The sequence below is a fragment of the Perognathus longimembris genome, chromosome 5 (genome assembly GCF_023159225.1).
Source record: "Perognathus longimembris pacificus isolate PPM17 chromosome 5, ASM2315922v1, whole genome shotgun sequence".
NCBI lineage: Eukaryota > Metazoa > Chordata > Mammalia > Rodentia > Heteromyidae > Perognathus > Perognathus longimembris.
The window spans coordinates 25,470,934-25,492,823 of NC_063165.1; the positions used below are offsets into that span (position 1 = coordinate 25,470,934).

The 21,890-nt window shown below is 33.1% G+C and overlaps 1 protein-coding gene across 1 annotated transcript in view; it reads left to right on the forward strand.

Moving 5' to 3' along the window:
* The window catches only part of Cadm2 (cell adhesion molecule 2), a 172,229-nt gene that overhangs the window by 58,754 nt on the left and 91,585 nt on the right, over positions 1 to 21,890 (forward strand). Inside the window, exons 2-4 of the mRNA XM_048346436.1 lie at positions 1,631 to 1,783; positions 3,783 to 3,920; positions 17,146 to 17,316. Of these exons, the coding sequence (XP_048202393.1) occupies positions 1,744 to 1,783; positions 3,783 to 3,920; positions 17,146 to 17,316 (349 nt within the window). The 5' untranslated portion in view covers positions 1,631 to 1,743. The remainder of the gene's footprint in view (positions 1 to 1,630; positions 1,784 to 3,782; positions 3,921 to 17,145; positions 17,317 to 21,890) is intronic.

A 21,890-nucleotide genomic window follows, 5' to 3' on the forward strand; every position in this document is an offset into this window, starting at 1 on the left:
AAACTTCTTTCTCTATCTCTGTTTTCTTTTTTTTTTTTTTCCTCTCTTTAGTTGGCTTCTTTCCCATGGGGAATCCTGTGGAGAGGTATTGAAGAAGATTTCCCAGATCAATTCACACTGTTCTTATCATATACAGACAGATTTTAGTTCTTACTTTCAATGTCACTGCCATTCATTGAATCCCTACTGTGCAGAGAGCTATGGTTCAGGGTGCTGAGGTACTGAGACAAGTTTCCAACTCACTGGGAGTTAGTTGATTTGTTGGAGATCCCTAGTTGTAACACTGCAGGTTGTCCTATATTTATTTATTTTTTATGGTTAAAATTTCTTTTAGAAGTGTACTGTAGGCATTTATAAGCTGGAAAAGGATTTTACATTGCAGAGGTAGAGTTTGCTTTAAGTATACAGTGCTATGAGGAAGCTCTTCGTTTAGCAAATGAACTAGTAAAGAAATGGTCACCATAAACAATGAGTGAACTCATCTTGGCAGTGGGGCAAGGTGTTTTCTTTGGGGAAAAGCATTTTGAAGGCTCTGACTGTAAAAGGCTCATCCAGTCATTAACCTGTTATCCAAATGTGCATTGCCCCAGTAAGTAAGAATTCTCAGGCAGAATTTGGGGTTAGTTTCTGGGGATATTTGTCTGTGATGTTCCTTCTAGATTCCCTTGTAGATGGCCAAAACTCTTCTTATAAGGATGGAGGGACTCTACTTTGATCAACAATACAATCGAGGTTAATTATTACATCTTTTTTGACTAGGCCCTATTAGGGAGAAGATGGGCATGACTCATATTTTTCTGTTCGATAGCTACTCTACTGCTCATGTTGTCCTGCTATCCTTGGACATCTTTGCTTCCTCTTTCTATATTTCACTAGTAATCTCCTGCTTAATTCCAGATTTTATATCGCTATTTAATGAAAATAAGATTTCACAATCATGAGATACAAATAATAATAACTGAGACTTTTTCCCCCCAAACTAGCCAAGTGTAGCATGACTCTAACCTTCTTAATAGTTATTATGTGAATATAACGGTTCTGTGATCGGAAAATGATTTCAATAAAGGCGTATATTACCATAAGTTATATCAACCAATCAGAGCAAAGTCAAGTATGTGCTAGCTTGCAAATGTTTTCAGAAAACTATACCCTCAGATTTATGGAAAGTTCAGCAAATATCTCTATTGTAAGGAACTTTTAATATACCAATTGTCTTTGTTCCGAAAGTCTTCAGCAATCACAGATTCCCAGAGCTATCTAGCCACAGAAATGGCATCATTTTGTTCACAATTTTCCATGGTACTGTCATGCCACGGGATATTTTATAGAAGTCAACTCCTAGCACCAAGCTCCACCTTATCTAGACATTATATGAGATTTAATCGTTTAAGTAAAAAATAACTCCAGAGACCATTAATGAGCATTTAATAATGCTTTTACTAAAAAAAAACAAAAACAAAGCATCTGATAATCTATATGAGACTATTAAACTAGTTTAAAAAGAGTAGATGCATGGTTAAATTAATGAAATCATGTTGAAAATGTATTAAAAAAAACATGGACAAAACAAAACATGGACGATCCAATATCATTCACTTTCTGTCTTTTGTCTGTTTGTTTGTTTTTTTAGCTTTAAGAGACAATAGAATTGAGCTGGTTCGCGCTTCCTGGCATGAATTGAGCATCAGTGTCAGTGATGTATCTCTCTCTGATGAAGGACAGTACACATGTTCCTTATTTACAATGCCAGTCAAAACTTCCAAGGCTTATCTTACTGTTCTGGGTAAGTGCAATGGTCTAATCATAATAAAAATACCAGAAACCTGAATACTGCTACAGTAAAGTGATTCAACTAGAAAATATATTTTGAAAATCATTGAATCATTTCAAATTATTATCTGCTATTGTAAAACAAAAACACTTAAAACCCATTTTAGTTGCTCTTCTCATTTTCAAAATGGACAAAAAGAAATAAATAGATTTATAGGACAACAAAAAAGCATAAAGCCATTTTGTCTTTATTCACCAACACCCAATAATTTCCTTAATTTCTAATTAATCTCCATAGAACCATCTGGATATAGGGTGTATTGTAGTCCCTTTATCAAATGACATGACCATGAACGTGGTGAATTCAGTGTGGATCTAACTTGTGCCTCCTCTTTTTATAAGTCATCTGACACAGATCTTCCCTAATAACCTGTAGTTTTAAAAAACATGGCTCCTTTGTATACTTTAGTGCCTTTAAATGACTGTGACATTTCCATGTGTTTCCTTTCCTTTTAAATTTGTCATTTCTAGATTCCTAAATGAAGAACATAATGTCAGTTGTGCATGCAGGTTGTAGCATCTCTGTGCTTTCATTTTTTAAGTATCAGGCTATTTTCCCAAAGGTTAAAATGACATAAAAAAGCAATACATTTATAGAGATTCTGAGAAAATAAGTAGCAGCTCCGAGTTCCACAATTCTATAGACATCAGTGCCCCAAATCAGCAGAAATTGCTGTAGTTCATTGAAACACACCTGTGTACTGTACAAGTTAGAGAAATTTGAAGATTGAATTTTTCCCTCTCTGTCTACCTTCCTTTTTACATAGATAAAAGCACAATGTTGCATTAAAAAGGATGCATACACACCTCTTTGGGTTGGGAATATTAAGGTTAATCCAGCTAGTAAATTGGTTTTGTGCATAAAATATGAAATGTGTTCACTGAGAGTCCTGCTGGAATGATTTTATTTGAAAAAATCTTCTCCAGTTTGTCATTGAAGATAGATTCAAAAAGCAACATGGAATATTTCAAGTTAACAATTGTTTAAGTAATGTTTTGTTCTCTAGAAAGCCATCTTGAGACTCAATAAGAAAAATGTTGAACCCTGTTTATTAATTGGTACTTTGATGTGAATTTTTTAAGTAAAGTTGAAGACAAAATATAATAGCTTCTTAGAAATTGTAAGTTTATATTTCTTGGTTGCTCATTTTGTTTTAATTTGTATGTTTCATATTTAAACTTTCCAATATTTGTGTATTTAGTCTTATCAAAACTTAATTTAAAGTACTAAAATGTAGTACAATAAGGAAGGCTTTAGTATTCATTGGTTATTGAATGATTTTATAAGAAATTTTAATTCACATATGTCTAAGAAGAATGTATAAATTCACATTTTAAATCCTTTGTATACTACAATATAACTGCATATGTTGATAAGGGCTAGAAAAAGTAACCATTGCTAGCATTAAAATAATATATAACATGCTTATCCAAACTGTAATTGCATTTCTTATATAAATGTCATCAAGAGACATTCCCTACTTTAGAGGAATAAGACAAATAATTAATAAATTTTCAAGAATTGATGAATATTTTATTCAAAACTTTATTTCCTTAAAGTATGCAGAGGTTCATAAAACCATTTTAAGGATACTACAAAATTATTTCAGAATCAGTAAACGAAGATGACTTGATTAGTTAGGTTATAATTTTCAAAGAAAATTAATACATTTTATGAATACTTTCCACATTGTATTACCTATGCTGGAAAACTTATGATATATTGAGTGAGTGTGTTTCAGAATTGTAAAAGTAATTTTTGCAGGTAAAGTTATATAATTTAATTGAAAAAACTCTCTGAAATACATGTATTTTTAAAACTGTGTCTGCGTGTGTGTGTGTGTGTGTGTGTGTGTGTGTCTGTGTCTGTGTGTAGAATTTAATTTTATCCTAAAGCATTTTGTGCTTTCCCTGGAGATTGATGCTCACTTTTCTGTTTTCTTAAATTTCAGGCGTTCCTGAGAAGCCTCAAATTAGTGGATTTAGTTCACCTGTTATGGAGGGAGACTTGATGCAGTTGACTTGCAAAACATCTGGCAGTAAACCCGCAGCTGATATAAGATGGTTCAAAAATGACAAGGAAATTAAAGGTAAAGAATGGACAAAAAAAAAAAAGAATGGACAAAAATCCCCAAATAAAAATTAATATGCTAAAATTACTATGACCTATTAGAAAATGAGTACTTTGCATATCTCTTAAACTATATTGTTTGTTAATTGCAAGTCATTTCAAATTGATTTGCTATTTAACTATGATAATTTCACCAGCTATGGTAATATAATCATTGTGTGCTCAATTTTCATTTATTTGTTTGTTTGTTTGTTTATTTATTGCCAGTCCTGGGGCTTGAACTCTAGGCCAGAGCACTGTCCCTGGCTTCCTTTTGCTCAAGGCTAGAACTCTATCACTTGAGCCATAGCAACACTTCCAGTTTTTTCATTTTATGTGGTGCTGAGGAATCAAATCCAGGGCTTCATGCATGAAAGACAAGCACTCTACCACTAAGCCACATTCCCAGCCCAATGTTCAGTCATTTTAAAAGTTATCAAATTAACACATAAACATAGGCAAGTTGTGAGAATGAGTGTGTATATGCAACACACAGAGATTCATATTTGGCAAAATTTGCCCATTTAGAACCCATGTACAATATTTTCATTTCATACAGAAAATACATGAATTATTCTTCAGTCTGTTGATGATGGAATTACTAGGTTCTCAGAATAAAACAATTTAAGCATCGGTAAATCTTATTTCTAATAATTTCCAGAGTGGATGAACATGTTTGTATTCCCACTAACAATGTTGTAGTGTTCCCTTTGGTCTCATCCCCTTCAGCATGTTACCATTCATTTTCTTGATAATGGCCATTCTTACAGGGGTTAGATGGATTGTCAATGTTGTTTTGATTTTCATTTCTTTTAGGGCCAAAGATGTTGTACATTTCTTCATGTGCCTAATGGCCATTCATTTTTTTTCCTCTTTAGGAAGTCTCTCTTTAAGTCTTTAGCATACTTATTACTGGGGTCGTTGTTTCTTTGAGGATTTATTTTTTAACGTTTAATTTTTTAAGCTCTCAGTACTTTTAGATATGAGACCTTTGTCTGTTATATACTAGTGAAAATGTTCTCCCAGTCTTTAGGCTTCAGAAGCTCTGCAGTTTAAAATAACCCCATTTATCCAAACTTTCTTTGATTTGTTGTGTTTCTGGGTTTTTAATTAAGAAAGTTTAGCCCTCATAGAGTTTTTGTAGTAAACAAACTTATGTGGGATTGAAGTGATTTTTCCAACCCGGCAACATTTGTTTTAGTGTCATTATGTTATGTATGTTTTATAAATTATTTGACATATAGTCACGTAATATATTTATATAAATATATGTATTATATATTGTTATATGTACAAATATGTGCATATTTACACATTACATGTATACATCTCCAACTGTAATTTTCTTTTATGCTGAGTGTAAAGTCAAAATGTGTATTAGTAGTATCATTATTATTCTCAAAGCATTCTGCCAGACAGCTTTATACTAATCATATTGATTACCTTAACTTCAATGACATATCAGATTAACTGATGTTATACAATTATATAATTATATACAATTTGAACAGATAGAATCATCCATATCATGGAGAAACTATTGAATTACAATTCATATAATTATTTTACTTTTTTCTAGTTTTATTTTTCCTTCTTTATATTCCATTTACAAAAGTAAGATATTTTCTGATTGTATGTAATTACTGCTTTTGCGTAAAACCAATAGATACAACATCTTGAGGACATTTTTGAAAATACAAAAGCAAAGACACAAGTTAGTCATTTTACTAAATTGAATTAAACTTTCTGATTATTGTCTAACCTAATCCTTGTGCTCAACTATAATAATCCATTGTTCAATTATAACCATTTGAATTTCTATCTAGGACATGTTTGTTTTTCTGGTACTAGATGTTAATGGATTTTTCTTACCATTTGTAGTGTTAAGATCTTATCAGGGATAAAATCTGTTCTGGTTACTTTTCTGCTGAAACCCTTCCAATAGAAAGATGTAAATTTAGGATGAATTTCAAGTGCTCTTGATATACACAAAATGTTTACACATCACATAAGTCATTTCTGTGACTGACCTACAATATGATAAAATTCATTCTCTCTCTTACTCTCTCTTCTCTCTCTCTCTCTCTCTCTCTGTCTCTCTCAGTATGGTTGTTGTTTGAAATCAGGACATTGTGCTTAAATTCTCTTTATAAGGCTGACACAATCCCACTTCAACCATGCCTACAGCTCTTTATAATGCTAATTCTTTTGGAGACGTATTCTTATAAACTTTTCTGGTTGGTTGGACTTTATAGGAGAACATTGGTTGAAGTCTATAGGAGAATAATTGCTACAATTGCAATTATAACTCATTGGTGGCTGGATAGAATGTGGTTAAATGTTAAATGTGCTGCTGCAAAAAACTATTCTGTTATCTATATACATCCCTCATTTATCTTTTATATAATCATTACTTCTTTATGTCTTATGATGTCTCAGCAGCTTTTCCCTTCTTGTATCCTCAGGGTAGCTATAAACCTTAATAAATTACATAATTTATTAACTGTTGATTATTTTTAGCATTGCAACCTTATGAGAAATCAGTGATATTCTCAATTTTTTATAGCAGAACTTAATTTTAAATGTCCATGGCTTCTTTAATATGAAACAGATTTAATATATATGCATGTACACATGTTGATATATAATGACTGCACAGTATGTTGTTTATATGTGTAAATGAGAAAAGGTTAATTTTAAAAGACTATTTCAGTCACCTGCATTAAAATCAGACTAAACATTGAGACCAGCACATATTGAATCAGCATATGGTTCTCTCTGAATTCAGAGTTGTAATGATTCCTTTGTTTATACTCTGAAATTCATGGCCATTTATGGAGCATATATTAGCCCTACAATTTTATTAGTCCATAGATTTTCCCCCTTTGTTTATAACTCATTCACATGTTTATACAGTTTGTCTTCCCAACCAGATGGTGAACTTCCTGAATGCTATAAACTTTATTTTTATAGAAGTATATGTAAATGAGAAAAGTGTAGTTGTCTATACCAACGGAGTGCTCACTATGGTTGCTGTTCTCTCGATTTACTAAATGAAGTCTCAGGCTTGTCTGTTTAACAGAAACTCCTCTCTGTAAGCATCAAGAGCCACTCCTATCTTGCACAGGAGGGGGAGAAGGAGGAGAAGGAGGAGGAGAAGGAGGAGGAGGAGGAGGGGGAAGGGGGAGGGGATGGGAGAGGGGAGGAGGAGGAGGAGGAGGAGGAGGAGGATTGTGATCAAGAATGAAAAACTCAATAAATTCATTCATAAATTTACATTTAATAAACTTGTTCATTCAATTTAATAAAAGCTCTTAAGGAAGTTTGTCAAATAATTTGGGGATAAGACTGAAGAAAGAAAATTTTAGTGTCTATACTCTATATAGAATGAAAATCACACAATTTAACCAATTATGGAACTTCATGTGTGATATGTGTGATATATGTATATATATAATATGTATAATATATAATATTATAATATATGTATGTTAGGAAAATAAGGAAACTGAATCCAGATGGGAGATCTTACATTGCAAATTAAATGCTCTGGAATGTATTCTGTAGACAGTGCTGAGATTTCTTTTTTCTATGAGCTTTAAACAGTAGAATAAAATCATAATTTCATCTAACTCTAACTCTGGGCTTCCTCTCTCTAAAAGAGCTGATTCAGACATCCCTTTGATGGCTCTGGGCAGCTTGGCTTCCCAAACCACAGGTGTTTCTCTGAAGCTTTTAATCTTCTGGGTAGCCAGGAAGTCTGCATGTCTGCCATTTATTTGGGGAGGGGGGAAGATGTGCTCAGCCTTTCAAATCTTTCAGCTCCATGAAACATTTAAAAACTGTCTGTTACTGTGAAAGTTTCATTCCAGGTATGAGTTTTGTCATTTGTTATTTCAGTATATTTTATTATGATCTTGAAAGATTTCTGGATGAAAAAAAAAAAAAACTAGACTCCTGTTACTCGAATGTATTAGACACAATTCTATAATAACCTGGAGTGACCTATGCCCCTATGTAAATTTTCTCTGTTAATTGCGGGACTGAATCTGTCTTTATTATGAAACCTTATTTAAGAGAAAGGGTCATGTAAAATATTACTGTGGATTCTTTTCAAGTTCATTAAAGGGATATCAAAATTGAGTCTAAGAATATCAAAGGCATTCTTTGCTTGGCCTGAAAGAGGACAAATAGTTTTGAAATGTTTGTGAAGGCTGTGTTTGTGGCGAAAAACTGTAGATGACCTGAAAATAGTTACTGTGAGTGACAGTTTGCTTCATAGGAACACTTGGTAACAACCAGTCAACTCAAGAGGACCATAAATTCCAAACAGAGACTATAGCTCCAGCCAACAACTTCATTTATCCCCATAACACTAAGAGGACAATCAAGTTAATACTTACCTGGATTCCTAACTCACAAAAAGTATGAGAGAATGAGTGCATTTGCTGCATATTTATTAAAAATAAATCTGAATTTGAAAGGTATTTTTAAACACAGGGATCATTGGATACCTAAGTCATCATATAAAAAAACACAATTTCACCATGTAGATAGGAGTATTTGGTGTGTGCAATGTGTAATATAAATTATTGATTTTTTTATTACTCTTTAAAACAAGAATGTAGTTGATGAATAGATCCACCATCAAGCCCATAGTAAGCACTAAGCACTGCTACTTCAAATGGTTCATGTGCCAAGCTCAATTTCCTTCTTCAAAGGCACAGTTAGATGTTACATTGCTGAACACAAGAGGGAGCACCAGATATGTCTGATTTTCCCTCTACACAGCCCTCCCTTCTCTTTGGTAAAGTGTCCTGAAACGTGATCAGACTTTAGATGACTTGCTCTGTTTCAACTCAGAGTTCACCTACTTCAGCAGGGCTCTCCTCCATGAGCTGTATCCTGAAAGCCTTTTAATGCAAGAAAGTGTGGCATTACAGGGCTCGGATCACTTGTTTTCAATCTGTCCAATATCACTCACTGCTCATTAAAAGTTCACTGTCTTAAAAGTCTCCCATTACTTCTGTCTAGGTTGGAAACAGATGTCTTAGTCTTTACTTTTGAAATGTAGATATATTACTGCAAAGACTCATGGGTTTATTTTGTGTCTGTTTGCTTATTTGTAGTATAGTAGTATAGACTATGATGTTATAAAGAGATGATTATTGTGTAATATTTAGAAGAATGAAAAGGAATGAGAATGGAAACTATATTTCCTTTTCATACATTATTTTAGATTATAAAATTACATATTAGATATTCCTTTACTCAGTAAGAGGAATGCAATGCTATTATAGGATCATACACATGGATAAATGTAAATATATGTATATAGTGATATAAGTAATCATTTCATTACTGTACTTCACTTATTAATAATGTCTTTTCTTAACAAATGAAATTTTCAAAACTTTTAAATTCATGTTTTTAATAAAAGAAAGAGTTCATCTCAATTCTATAGCCTTCCTCATCCCTTAGGCAATAATGCTAACACAAATGGATTATTGTATCATAAATATCCATATATATTAGGTTTTTAATTATCATTTTCTGATGAAGCCTCTTGCAACTTTCCAAGTTATTTCCAAAAGGACTTTTTTGGATTCTTCTGACTCTTAGAAAGTTGATGCTAATATTTACTTTTAATTTTTCATGGCGATGTGCTTTTGACATTTGTGAGATGGGGCGGGGGGTGGGGGGAAAGCAATGATCCAACACCTTTGGCTAATGACCTTTTTGATCTCAAAGGACATTTTAAAACATTTCCAAGCCTGTCTTCCTAAAATTATTCATTTTCTCAACTCATTGAAAGACAAGAGGTTCAAATAATTGTTTCACACTATTATGGGCAAAATAGCATCTTAGTGTCACAGTATCCAAGTGTGATAGTATAATTTATTTCATTTGCATTCATTATAGAAACTGATATAAATAGATTACTAATATAACTCAACAAAAGTGTAACAATGTATTTTATATTAACATTGCAATGTAAATCATAAACTTCTGTATAGCAGATAAAATACATTCTTTGTCTACTAGGTTATTTACTAGTTCCAAAGTTGTCACTGCATAAAACTATTACTTTCCCAGGTGGATAATTTTACTTTTACGTCAGATAATTTTCTCTTCAACCAAGGCTCTTTAAAATGCTTGTTGTCTCATACCTACCTTGTTGATGCCAATTGTGGAAATTAGAAATCTGTATCTTTTTTTTTTTTTTTTTTTGGCCAGTCCTGGGCCTTGGACTCAGGGCCTGAGCACTGTCCCTGGCTTCTTCCCGCTCAAGGCTAGCACTCCGCCACTTGAGCCACAGCGCCGCTTCTGGCCGTTTTCTGTATATGTGGTGCTGGGGAATCGAACCTAGGGCCTTGTGTATCCGAGGCAGGCACTCTTGCCACTAGGCTATATCCCCAGCCCAGAAATCTGTATCCTTAATAGGTTTGTTGGAATAAAATTCATATAATAAAATTAAGGTAAAATGCACAGTGTAATATACAGAGCCATAAAGTTATACCAGTGCTTCATATCATTCCACAAGCAAGTACATAGCCACCATCAGTAGTTTCCTATTTCTGTTCAATTGCAGTGCCTCCAGTCTATTGACAATTATTCTAATTTCTTATTTTAAAATTAGCTTACGTTAGGGATAGAGTGATGTTTGTTTTTACAACTCCACACATGTTTACGCTGTGTCACTACCAAGTTTACCCCTCTATATTCTCCCTATTTCCTACAGAATACACACACTCACAAACACACATCTGTATATACGTGTATAATTTAGAAAAACAAAGAACCGATGCTGCTTTTCTGTGACAAGCAAAGCATAAACAAAGGTTGCATACTGTAGCATATATAAGCACTTTATTTTATTTTCATTGAAAAGTTATACAAGGACACATGATTATACAATATTGTATTTATCATTTATGGTTTTTAATATCTCATGTGATTTTTTATTTACTTTTCTATAGGTCAACATTCCATATGATGTGATCCATTGAGTGGCATTCTTGATAGATACTTGGAGACATATATGTTGTAACTTACCAGACTATCTGATTTTTAACAACCTAATCTAATAAGCTAAAAAAATGTTACTTTCCTCCCTCTTTTGGTGTTGTTATTAGACTGATTATGACTGTTTAAAACCATTGTTATTTATTATTATGTTACACAAAGGTATGTTTTTGAATCAGAGATTCAGAAAGGATTGCAAATAAAAAGAGGTGCATCATATCATGTATTATTTTTAGTTATTTTAGTATCTCCATGCAGATTCTATCTATTGTGGGTGTCATTTTCTTGTTTCAGAAGGATATCTGCACTCATTTCCTTTGTTATAATCAAATATATTTCATTTCAGTATGTCATAAATCCTACATTGAGGAGCAATTTTTGTTGATTGATAATTAAGTCAGTGAAGTATAAAAGAGAAAAACCCATCATTTTCAACATAATTTTTTGATTGTGTAGGTACCATCACTTACATTTGTGGTTTTGCTTTTGTCCTGAATAGCTTCCTTGAATTTTGGAAACTGCTAATAACCAGATGTGTAACATTTCATTTTTGTTTTGGGAATAAATATTTCATCTTACTTTTTGGAAAAAAAAACCAACAACCTCAATGTAATTTCTTTTCTTTTTTTTTTTTTTTTTTGGCCAGTCTTGGGGCTTGGACTCAGGGCCTGAGCACTGTCCCTGGCTTCTTTTTGCTCAAGGCTAGCACTCTGCCGCTTGAGCCACAGCGCCACTTCTGGCCGTTTTCTGTATATGTGGTGCTGGGGAATTGAACCCAGGGCCTCATGTATATGAGGCAAGCACTCTCGCCACTAGGCCATATCCCCAGCCCCTGTAATTTCTTATTTGATATTTTCATCCTTCTTTTAGAACTTGGTATATATTTTACAACTACTTTCTTTGTTTTTGATTTATTGTTTAAATGTAGAAATCCGTTGTTAGTACCAGGGAGTTCCTTTGTTTGTATGTAGTTGTTCTTTTTACCTTACATACCTGACTTTTTGCTTTATTTTGTTTTCCAACATATTCAGACTGGCTACAGATTATTAGGAAAATGGAGGAAAACAGAAAAGGAATAGGCCAAACTTGATCCTCAACAGGCTAGGACTGCGTATTGAGGAACAGTGAAGGGCACAGACCTTCCTGCAGTATTGGAGGTGTGCCAGGAACTGGATTTTGGAGTGAGCTTAATTAGGGTTTAACAAGGAAGCAGAAAACAGAAAATAGGTATGTTCTCTTGATGGCCCTGGGTGAAGTCCTTGGCCAGGCCCACATTGGCATGCTCCACATGGGGTTAGGGGCTATTGTCTCCTGGGGACCAAGGGCCTTGTCCTTGCCCCGGACCAGATTGTAATGTTTGCCTGCAGCCAGGTACTGGTCCAGTTTGTTGTCTTCCTTGGCCTTGGGAATAAGGCAGTAATCAGTCCTTCACAGACTGCTTTCTAGTTGCCTACATTCAGTCCATTGAGCTTGTTAAAGATCTAAATTAAGGTTTTTATACCAGTTAAGGAAATAAAACCCAAGAAGACCAGCATTTTTTTTCTACTCCTTTTTATCCTGTCTTTTAGTTCTTTAATCTGATACTTTTGCTAAAATAGTTTTTGATTAATGCGATCATGAATATATGTCTGATTCCAATTTTTTTCTTTATTAGTTTGTCTTTTCTTAATATAATATATTAATTATTTGTTGTTAAAATATGATAAATATAAACTATAAATAAGTAATCTTGACAATACGATAATTTGTCTTCTGAAATATCACAAAATATTAACAAACTTCCTCAGTGCTACAGAAAGCTAAAACATACATAGATATATTTTCCTTAGTACTTTTTTTTGGCCAGTCCTGGGTCTTGGACTCAGGGCCTGAGCACTGTCCCTGGCTTCTTTTTGCTCAAGGCTAGCACTCTGCCACTTGAGCCACAGCGCCACTTCTGGCCGTTTTCTGTATATGTGGTGCTGGGGAATTCAACCCAGGGCCTCATGTATAAGAAGCAAGCACTCATGCCACTAGGCCATATCCCCAGCCCAGTACTTTTTTTTTGTCCATGACAAAATTCACTTAACTCCCATAATCATTTGAAAGGGTTTTCTGAAAAGAGTTATCTGAAGGAGTGATGATAAGGCAATAGACCTGATGTTATTGGTAGTTAAACTGCTATTCACCGAAGTATTTTGAATATATCTACAAAATAGTTAAATGATATATTTATATATCTGTCTCCTTTAATGTATAGAGAGTTGCTTCCTTAATGAAAATTTTTCATGGAGAATATGCCATTCTGGATTTGCACGAAAATTAAAATAAATTGCATATTAATTGAAGTAGAAGGTTATAAAAATGAGACAAAAGAAAATTGATGTACAAGAATAACATTCCTCTAAAATTTCCAAGTGTTGGCTTCAAAAAGTAGAACTATGGCATTTTCAAGGTGGAAAGTGCTTATCAAAACCTCCCTTTTTCCCATGTGACCCATTAGCTTGCAGTGGATTAAAAAGAAACTGGCCTTCCCTGGGTGTGTGGTTGATATAGATGTCTACTTCAGGATCCAGGGAGACAATTTCTTTCAACAAAAGCAGAAGTACCTTCTTTTCAGGTTGCTATAAGTGCCATCAAATCACAAAAGAGAATAGAAAAAATGAATGAAAATAGTTTAGATTGTACTGCTCAGGGTGTATTTGAACTACTGTGGAGACAAGGCAACTTCCCCAGGAAGTTCCCTTAAGAGGATTTTCTTTCTGAAATCCACTGCGAAAGTGGTCAGAAAGTAGACAAAAAAAGCAGATAACTTAGTGATTCAAATCGACTCACATTGGACAGGTGATCTCATACTTTATTAAAATATTCAAAAGTAAAAAGCCTAGATTTTTTTTCCATTTTGCAGAAGTATTTCAGATTATTTTCAAATGCATTTATTTTAGACCTGCAGCAATCTAATCTGTAGATTACACTTCATTTCTTTTCTACGTTGTCTCTTAGTGAGATAAAATATTTGAGAAACTGAACGTAAGGAGACTGCTATTCTACAATATATGTTTTATTTATAAAGATACATGATACAAAAGTTGACATAAGTTCTTTAATTTGGATCATTAAACAAGGAATGTTTAGCAAAATAATTTTAGGGGGAAATATACTTAAGGAATACATTGTTTATATAATTTTATGACCTACAAAGTAAGAACAATAGTATAATGAGGCAGAAAGTGTTTACCATCGAAGTTAACATTCAGCCTTTCAACTCTCCTTAGTTGTGTTCACTAGAATGTTGTCATAGTTATTTGTTCAGTAAAAGTTGCATACATTGAAATGAACTCAACTTAGCCACAATATTTTAGTAAACTGGTAGCTATAACCCTTTTTCTGGAAAGCATGTGCATGTTCATATCTGCAGAATTTATTTTTTTTAAATTTCTTTTTAGTCAATTCCCAATGATAAACCATAAAAGGGACCACTGTTCTTAAGAGGGATATATGCAAACTGTAGTATTTATTCTTCAATCATATATATATATGCATATACATATGAAAATATGCATTTATACATATTCACCTACATACTTCATACATAATTCACCTAAATACTCTTACACATGCACATATATATTGTAATTAGTTATTGCATAATGAAAAATTTCTAAGACATTTGACTTCAGAGAGAGGGGGGAGAGAGAGAGCGAGTGACAGTGAGGAAGGAAGTGACATATGGCAAGAGATATAGTTTAAGTGCCAATGTGGACACTGTGCCCTGACTACTCAAAATATAATCTGTGGTCTGGAAGATGATTTTGGAGCCCCAATCTCAACCAACTGAATAAGAATCTGCATTGAATATGATCTGAAGGTGAATGTTGTGAGTATCCATTTTGACATATGGTGCTCTTAGTTACATGTAATGTGTCATGCCAGGGGGAATGGAAACTACAAGATAGACTTTGAGAAAGAATACCCATGAAAAGAGCAAGTATATAACATGAAATATATTAACTCCATAATCTTGTAATACAAAATTTACCTTTAGAAGATATTAATGGTATATTATAGAGAAACTATTCCTGTTAGAAATGGGGGTGGGTAAAAGGCCAACATCAAAATTGGGAAAAGGTATTTTAAGCACCTCATCTCAATGTTCTTTTCAGTGTACCTTATGGACTCTCATTACCATAGCAGATTCATATGAGCTTATTAAAAGCAACAAATTAAACTTTTGTTTATCTTCTTTGAGTGATGCTCATTAAAATTTTATGTTATATATGAATGCTATCAAATTTTATGTGTCCAATTAATATTACAATAATGATACTTTTGGAAAGGAAATGGCTAAAGAAAGCAGATGTGTGAATTCATAAAATGCAGCTGTTATTAAACAGAAACAATTACTATCAATATTCTGAAATATTTTGTCATGTATAATATAATAAGATAATAAAAGTAGTTTGTCAGGAGATCTAAATTCTCTCACATGGACTCGTTAGATCTGGGAACAAAAAAAAGTAAACATTGACACAAATATGTAGGAAACAAAATATAATGTAAAAAGGGGCAACATTTTTGTATAAATGTATGAGACATTGAAAAGTAAAATAATCTCCTAAACTTTTAATGTTTGTGAAGTACTAGAAACATACCTCCATTATTCTTATACTATTTCACTTAAAGTATCTCATATCACCTTTTTTACTTTTAATATTTCAGGAGAAATAATATATTAATTTTACATACAAAATTATTTGTATAAGACAACAGCAAATACAAGATATTACATAAAACATATATAAACATATATAGACTATATAGCTTATAAAATTAACATATAGATAAAATACAGATCTGAGGTTTTTATGTATCAAACCCTATTTGTAAATGCTACAGATTTTCTTTCTCTTCCAAACTGTTCAAATCCAATTGTTTTCTTGCTGGTGTGTGTGTGTGGGGGGGGTGTATGTGTGTGTGTGTGTGTTGAGAGGGGTTACTAGAGTTTGAACTCAGGGCCTTGCTCTTGTTCCACAGTTTTTAAGCTCCCAACCACAAAATAATTTTTGTGTAAAAATTCTGCTCTATTTTTGTTAACATATCAACATAGTTGTAAACACACACAGAAATTACATTTACCTAGAATTATCCTTTGCTATTTTTTAGTTTTGCTCTAAAAACCAATCAATAAGATTTAATCATAACTTCATGGAAATAAAATCTTAGGGAACCATGCCTTTTTCTACTTACAAAGCATATCAAATTGAAAGTTATTTTTAATTATTAAGACTCCAGATAAAAAGGGAGTTGCTAAACTAAACTTAGATGCTTACTGTCATTAACATGTTTTTAAAGGTTCTTCAAATAAATTATTGAATATATGCATGGAAATTCATGATGTGTATTTTACATAAAAGTACTCATTTCCAAAAAATATACTATTTATTTGCTCCTGTATGATGGAAAAAAATGAGAGAGAGCAAAAGAGAACAGAACATATTTTCCTCTCAACCACACTTAAGATAGTTTTCTAATAATATCTTAACCTTAACCTATCATTTTGATTTCTAATCTTTTTAAATTGCCCTCTTCTTATCAGCTACTTCAGACTTAAGAAGTTACAAATTAAATGAAGATATTATTAAGCTTCTTTTTCCACACAGACAAAATAATCCCTGGATTTCAATCTTTCACAATTTGAATAGCTATAAGTGAATTCACATAATAAGAAAAGTATTCTCATTCTACTGAAACAGAATCCTCAACAAAGCAGACAGCATTTACCTCAATGTAAATTTCAGTGAAAATCTGCATTTAGATATTCAGAATTTCAGATGACTATGCATTCAAAATTCTTCAGAATTTTGTGTTTGTCTTGACTCACATTGTTTTAACTCAGTAGGTCATCTTAAGAATAAAATGCCAAGGCTGTTTTCTAACCTTTTTTACTTTTTAACCCCTTAAAACTTATGTTGATATACTTAACACACACACACACACACACACACACACACACACAATTGGCATGCATTAAATCAAGGTCTCTATGTATCTATCTCTCTACCATCCATCCATCCATCCATCTTTCTATCTACTAGAAATTGACATAGGTAGAAAATCTTTTCTGTGTCTTGAGTAAATAAAATGCACTGCTTTAAAATATCGTAAAATTTCTATGTTTTATGATGTAAATACTTTTTCAGATGTAAAATACTTGAAGGAAGAAGATGCAAACCGCAAGACATTCACTGTCAGCAGCACACTGGATTTCCGAGTGGACCGGAGTGATGATGGAGTTGCAGTGATCTGCAGAGTAGACCACGAGTCCCTCAACGCCACCCCTCAGGTAGCCATGCAGGTGCTAGAAATACACTGTAAGTACATCTGCTTTTCCCTTTTCTATCTCAGCAATGCACCTCTTCATCTGCATTTAAAATCATGTCAAAGTTGCCCTAAATAACAGAAAATGTGCAGCAAAAACTACCCTTTTTAGCATTAATCACATTCAAAGGGAAATACTTTCTTCTGTGTCATTCACAACCATGAAGAAAATAATGGAGGTCATATGAAGTTTGCATTCATAATTGGGTCGAAGTTTTGGCTTGCAGTTTGACTGCATGTGTGAATGCATGAGTGTGTGTGTGTAGTGTGTGTGTGTGGGGAGGAACAATGGGGTTATATATTAAAATAATTTTGGTCTTGCCATTATGCATTTAAAATTAGACTTCATTAGGTCTTATATATGAGCTACTCTAAGTCTGGTTGAATGTAGGAGTATGGCTGATATATTCATAATGATTATTTATTCTAACAATAGTAGCCTTAATTGCCAGTGCCCCCTCTCCATGAGGGACAGTTAGAAATATTTTGAGGGGTTTCTCACACAGCCTGATGAGCAAGCAGATCCTCTCATTAGTCACCAGCTTAACACAGACAACTCTAAAGATTGGGGAGAATGATTCCCAGAACTAACAAATGGCAGACTTGTTATAATTACATTATTTTAATTAAGCTCCTAAGGATAGAGGAAATGATTTATAAATATTTTTAAAAATTAAACTGCATACATTTATAAATAAGATAGAATAGAAAAGTGTACAAGATAAGAAAAATATATTTATAATTCTGTTATGGGATTTTTTTTTCATTATGGAAATTGATTGGTTTTTCTATCTATATGAAAATTATAGTTTGAATTTATGAATGACAATTAATTACATACCTCCAAAAATGATAATTTCCAAATCTACTTTCATCAATTTGCTTCCTTATACTTTGTCTTCATTTATTTATCTGGTTAAGTTTATTGGGTTCTAATTGGATAAGAGATATTGTGTGGGCGATTAAGAGAAGTTAACCTCTATCCCTCAATAAATAACAGCAACAGGAACAAGAATGAAAATGTTCTCTTGTTACCCTCCTCACAACAAATTTCCCTTCTCTTTCACCAACTAACTAAGACAGGAGTAATGGAAAGACAAAAAAAAAAGTAAAAGAAATACTCCATATATGGGTAATAAAGAATAGAAATATGTCATAATCAAGTTAGTGAATGTGTGTGTGTCTGTGTGTGTGATAATGCAGAATGAATTTTACAAAGGCCCTGAATTAGAAGTGTTCTTATAACTTTTATTTCTAGAAATAATGATACAAAATAAGGACATGATATGGGCTAAGGCAAAATAGAATACATTAGAAGAAAACTTGGAGAATTGGAGAATTACCAGGAAACAGGAATTCAGGGGATTTTTTTTTTTTTTTATTTTTGGCCAGTCCTGAGACTTGGACTCAGGGCCTGAGCACTGTCCCTGGCTTCTTCCCGCTCAAGCCTAGCATACTCTGCCACTTGAGCCACAGAGCCGCTTCTGGCCGTTTTCTGTATATGTGGTGCTGGGGAATCGAACCTAGGGCCTCGTGTATCCGAGGCAGGCACTCTTGCCACTAGGCTATATCCCCAGCCTCAGGGGATATTTTTGGTGGTGGTGATGTGTGTGTCTGTGTGTGTGTGTGTGTGTGTGTGTGTATCTATGTGACTGTGTATGTGTGTTTGGGCAGGAAATGCTGTTTAACTGTTATGTTTACTAACTACTGAAATTATTATATACTTTGCACAGTAGTGATTTAATTAGGTTTTCACATGTTTACCTTTAAGGAGACTGAGAAACAAGAAAACTATAGAGTCCACATGCAGGATTATAGTTAAAATCTAAGAACTTTTCATAGTGACCTTGGAAAAATTACTGATATGTGTGGGTTTGATTACAAATTATAGGGCTGGGGATATAGCCTAGTGGCAAGAGTGCCTGCCTCGGATACACGAGGCCCTAGGTTCGATTCCCCCAGCACCACATATACAGAAAACGGGCCAGAAGCGGCGCTGTGGCTCAAGTGGCAGAGTGCTAGCCTTGAGCGGGAAGAAGCCAGGGACACAGTGCTCAGGCCCTGAGTCCAAGGCCCAGGACTGGCCAAAAAACAAAAAAAAAACCAATAGAGAACTAATTTCTTCATGAATTTGACTAAAAGATGAGAGTTCATTTCTGAAAAATGAAATTTCATCTTGTCCTTTTATTTAATAATTAAATATCAATTGCCTTTCTGTTTTTTTCTCCTTATTTATTCTATCATAGAATACCAGCATAATAATTTGTAATGCAAATTATAAGGCAAAATAACACTTCAAAATAATAAGTACTTATTTGATTATAAAGTCCAAGGTATGAAGATATAAAATGCAAATCAAGACATAAAACATTAAAGAATACTTCCAGACAAAGATAGTGACAGTTGGTATAAAATAATAGATTTAATTAGTCATGGTAAAGGAAAAGTCATAGGATATTATATATGAGGTGTATGTTTTAAAGAGAAAAGAATTGCAAAATTATTTTTTGTTGCTATCAGATACTGAACCTCATTGATGAGTATACTAATAATTTTGCTAGGAAATCAGAAAAAAACCTATAATAGAAATGTATTTTTTCTGACTAAAAATACAGTGATCATGATTTTTTTTTGTGGTATTTTAGTTATGGTTTCTGGTTTGTTTCATTCCTCCCCTCTTTTTTTCTTTGGTTGGGGGGGCAGTCCTGAGGCCTGGACTCAGAGCCCGAGGCACCGTCCCTGGCTTCTTTTTGCTCAAGGCCAGCACTCTGCCACTTGAGCCACAGGGCCTTTTCTGGCCTTTTCTATATATATGGTGCTGTGGAATCGAATCCAGGGCTTCATGTACATGAGGCAAGCACTTTTGCCACTAGGCCATATTCCCAGCCCCCCTCCTCATCTTTTGACTGCTTCATGCTACCTCAATTCCTAAATTTCCCCACTGTTAGACAACATTTCTATCACAAATAACCTCAATGATTGGCCCAAATGCATAACATTAACAAGCATTTCATATTTTGAATCCCCTTGATCAGACAGTTTGGGCTTCTGCGATGATTTTTAAAAAATCAAAATGTCCCTCTAATATTAAAAAATCTAATATAGATAAATAAATAGATAGATAGATAGATAGATAGATAGATAGATAGATAGATAGATATGTCTCCTTCCAATACTAAAATGTTACCTGTAAACCTCCCTGTGCTGTTCTGGAAAGCAAAATTTGAATTCAATGGCATGAGAAATGAGAGTTGAAAACAGAATGCCAAGAAGCATAGTACAAAGAGTAAGAGAAAATGCTGTGGTGTAAACCTATATCCTGGATTTTGGTACATAATTTGAAATATTTTTTTCCTATAAAATATATCACAGCCACATTTATTTCTTTAATTTTTAAGAAAAATCAAATATAGATATATTTGAATATAGCTTTTAAGATATATCTTGCAACATTTATTTCTTCATAAAATAATAATCATGATTTAAAATACAGCCACTTTTATTGAAGAGCATTCCTTTCTAACTGGATGTTGATTTCAATCAAAAATAAAATGTTCACATTTGACATAATAACAAAGAGAAATGTTAAGCTGAACAGTGGGAAAATTCGCTCTTTTTTTTTTTTTTTTTAGTAGATGAAAACAATGACTTTTCCTTTGTCTGATGTACTGTTAAGGAAAACAGACTGTATGAGCCAGATGTTATTTTTTTATTTAATTCTCAGTAGGAAAACTGTATCCTCACTTACTGAAAGCACTATTCAAACAACATAGAAAAGGAGAAATTAAATGTTTGTTTTTATGTAACATTGACAAAACATTACACTAAAGCCAAGGTTTAACAAAAAATGCAAAAGAAAATTAGGAAAGCAGTTCAGAATAATGTGACTTTTCTTTCATTTAGAAAGACTTTTAGTACTACAGTATTGAAGTTGCACTATAAAGAAGAAATAATACCTCAGATTTGAAAACTTTGTGTCTATTGAAACTTATTTAAATATACATATATATGTATTTCAATAAATATCTAGTCTCTCATATATACATATATGTTTACATACATGTTTCTCTCTATCCATATATCTTTCTATATATGTGTATAGTCATGAAATAGGCTATCATTAGTAGCTGTTTGATATTTCAATATCTAAGAGTGGTTGTTTTGACTATAAAATGAGTAACTACTAACAAATGCTCACCATTTATTTGAAAAATAATAAAGAGAACAGTTGATTTGATGAGGAAATCACTCTTTTCATTCAGGTCATGTTCAGTGTGAGAGAGGTGAAAGGGTGGGGGTGGTATAGGGGGTTTCCAGGTTCAATGTCATCATCAGGGTTAATGATGAATAAAAGCAAATGCACTATGCATATTTAAAGGAATCCAATCTCTTAGATTATTTTTACTAAAATTATATATATATAAAGAATTAATAGGTCAGATTAAAGTACCAATTATATCTCAAGATGAATATATTCCCAATGCATTTTTAACATACCAACGACTAAGAAACCTAACCCACTTTCTTTAACATCTTATGTTTTGAAAATGCACCTGTATTTCCATAG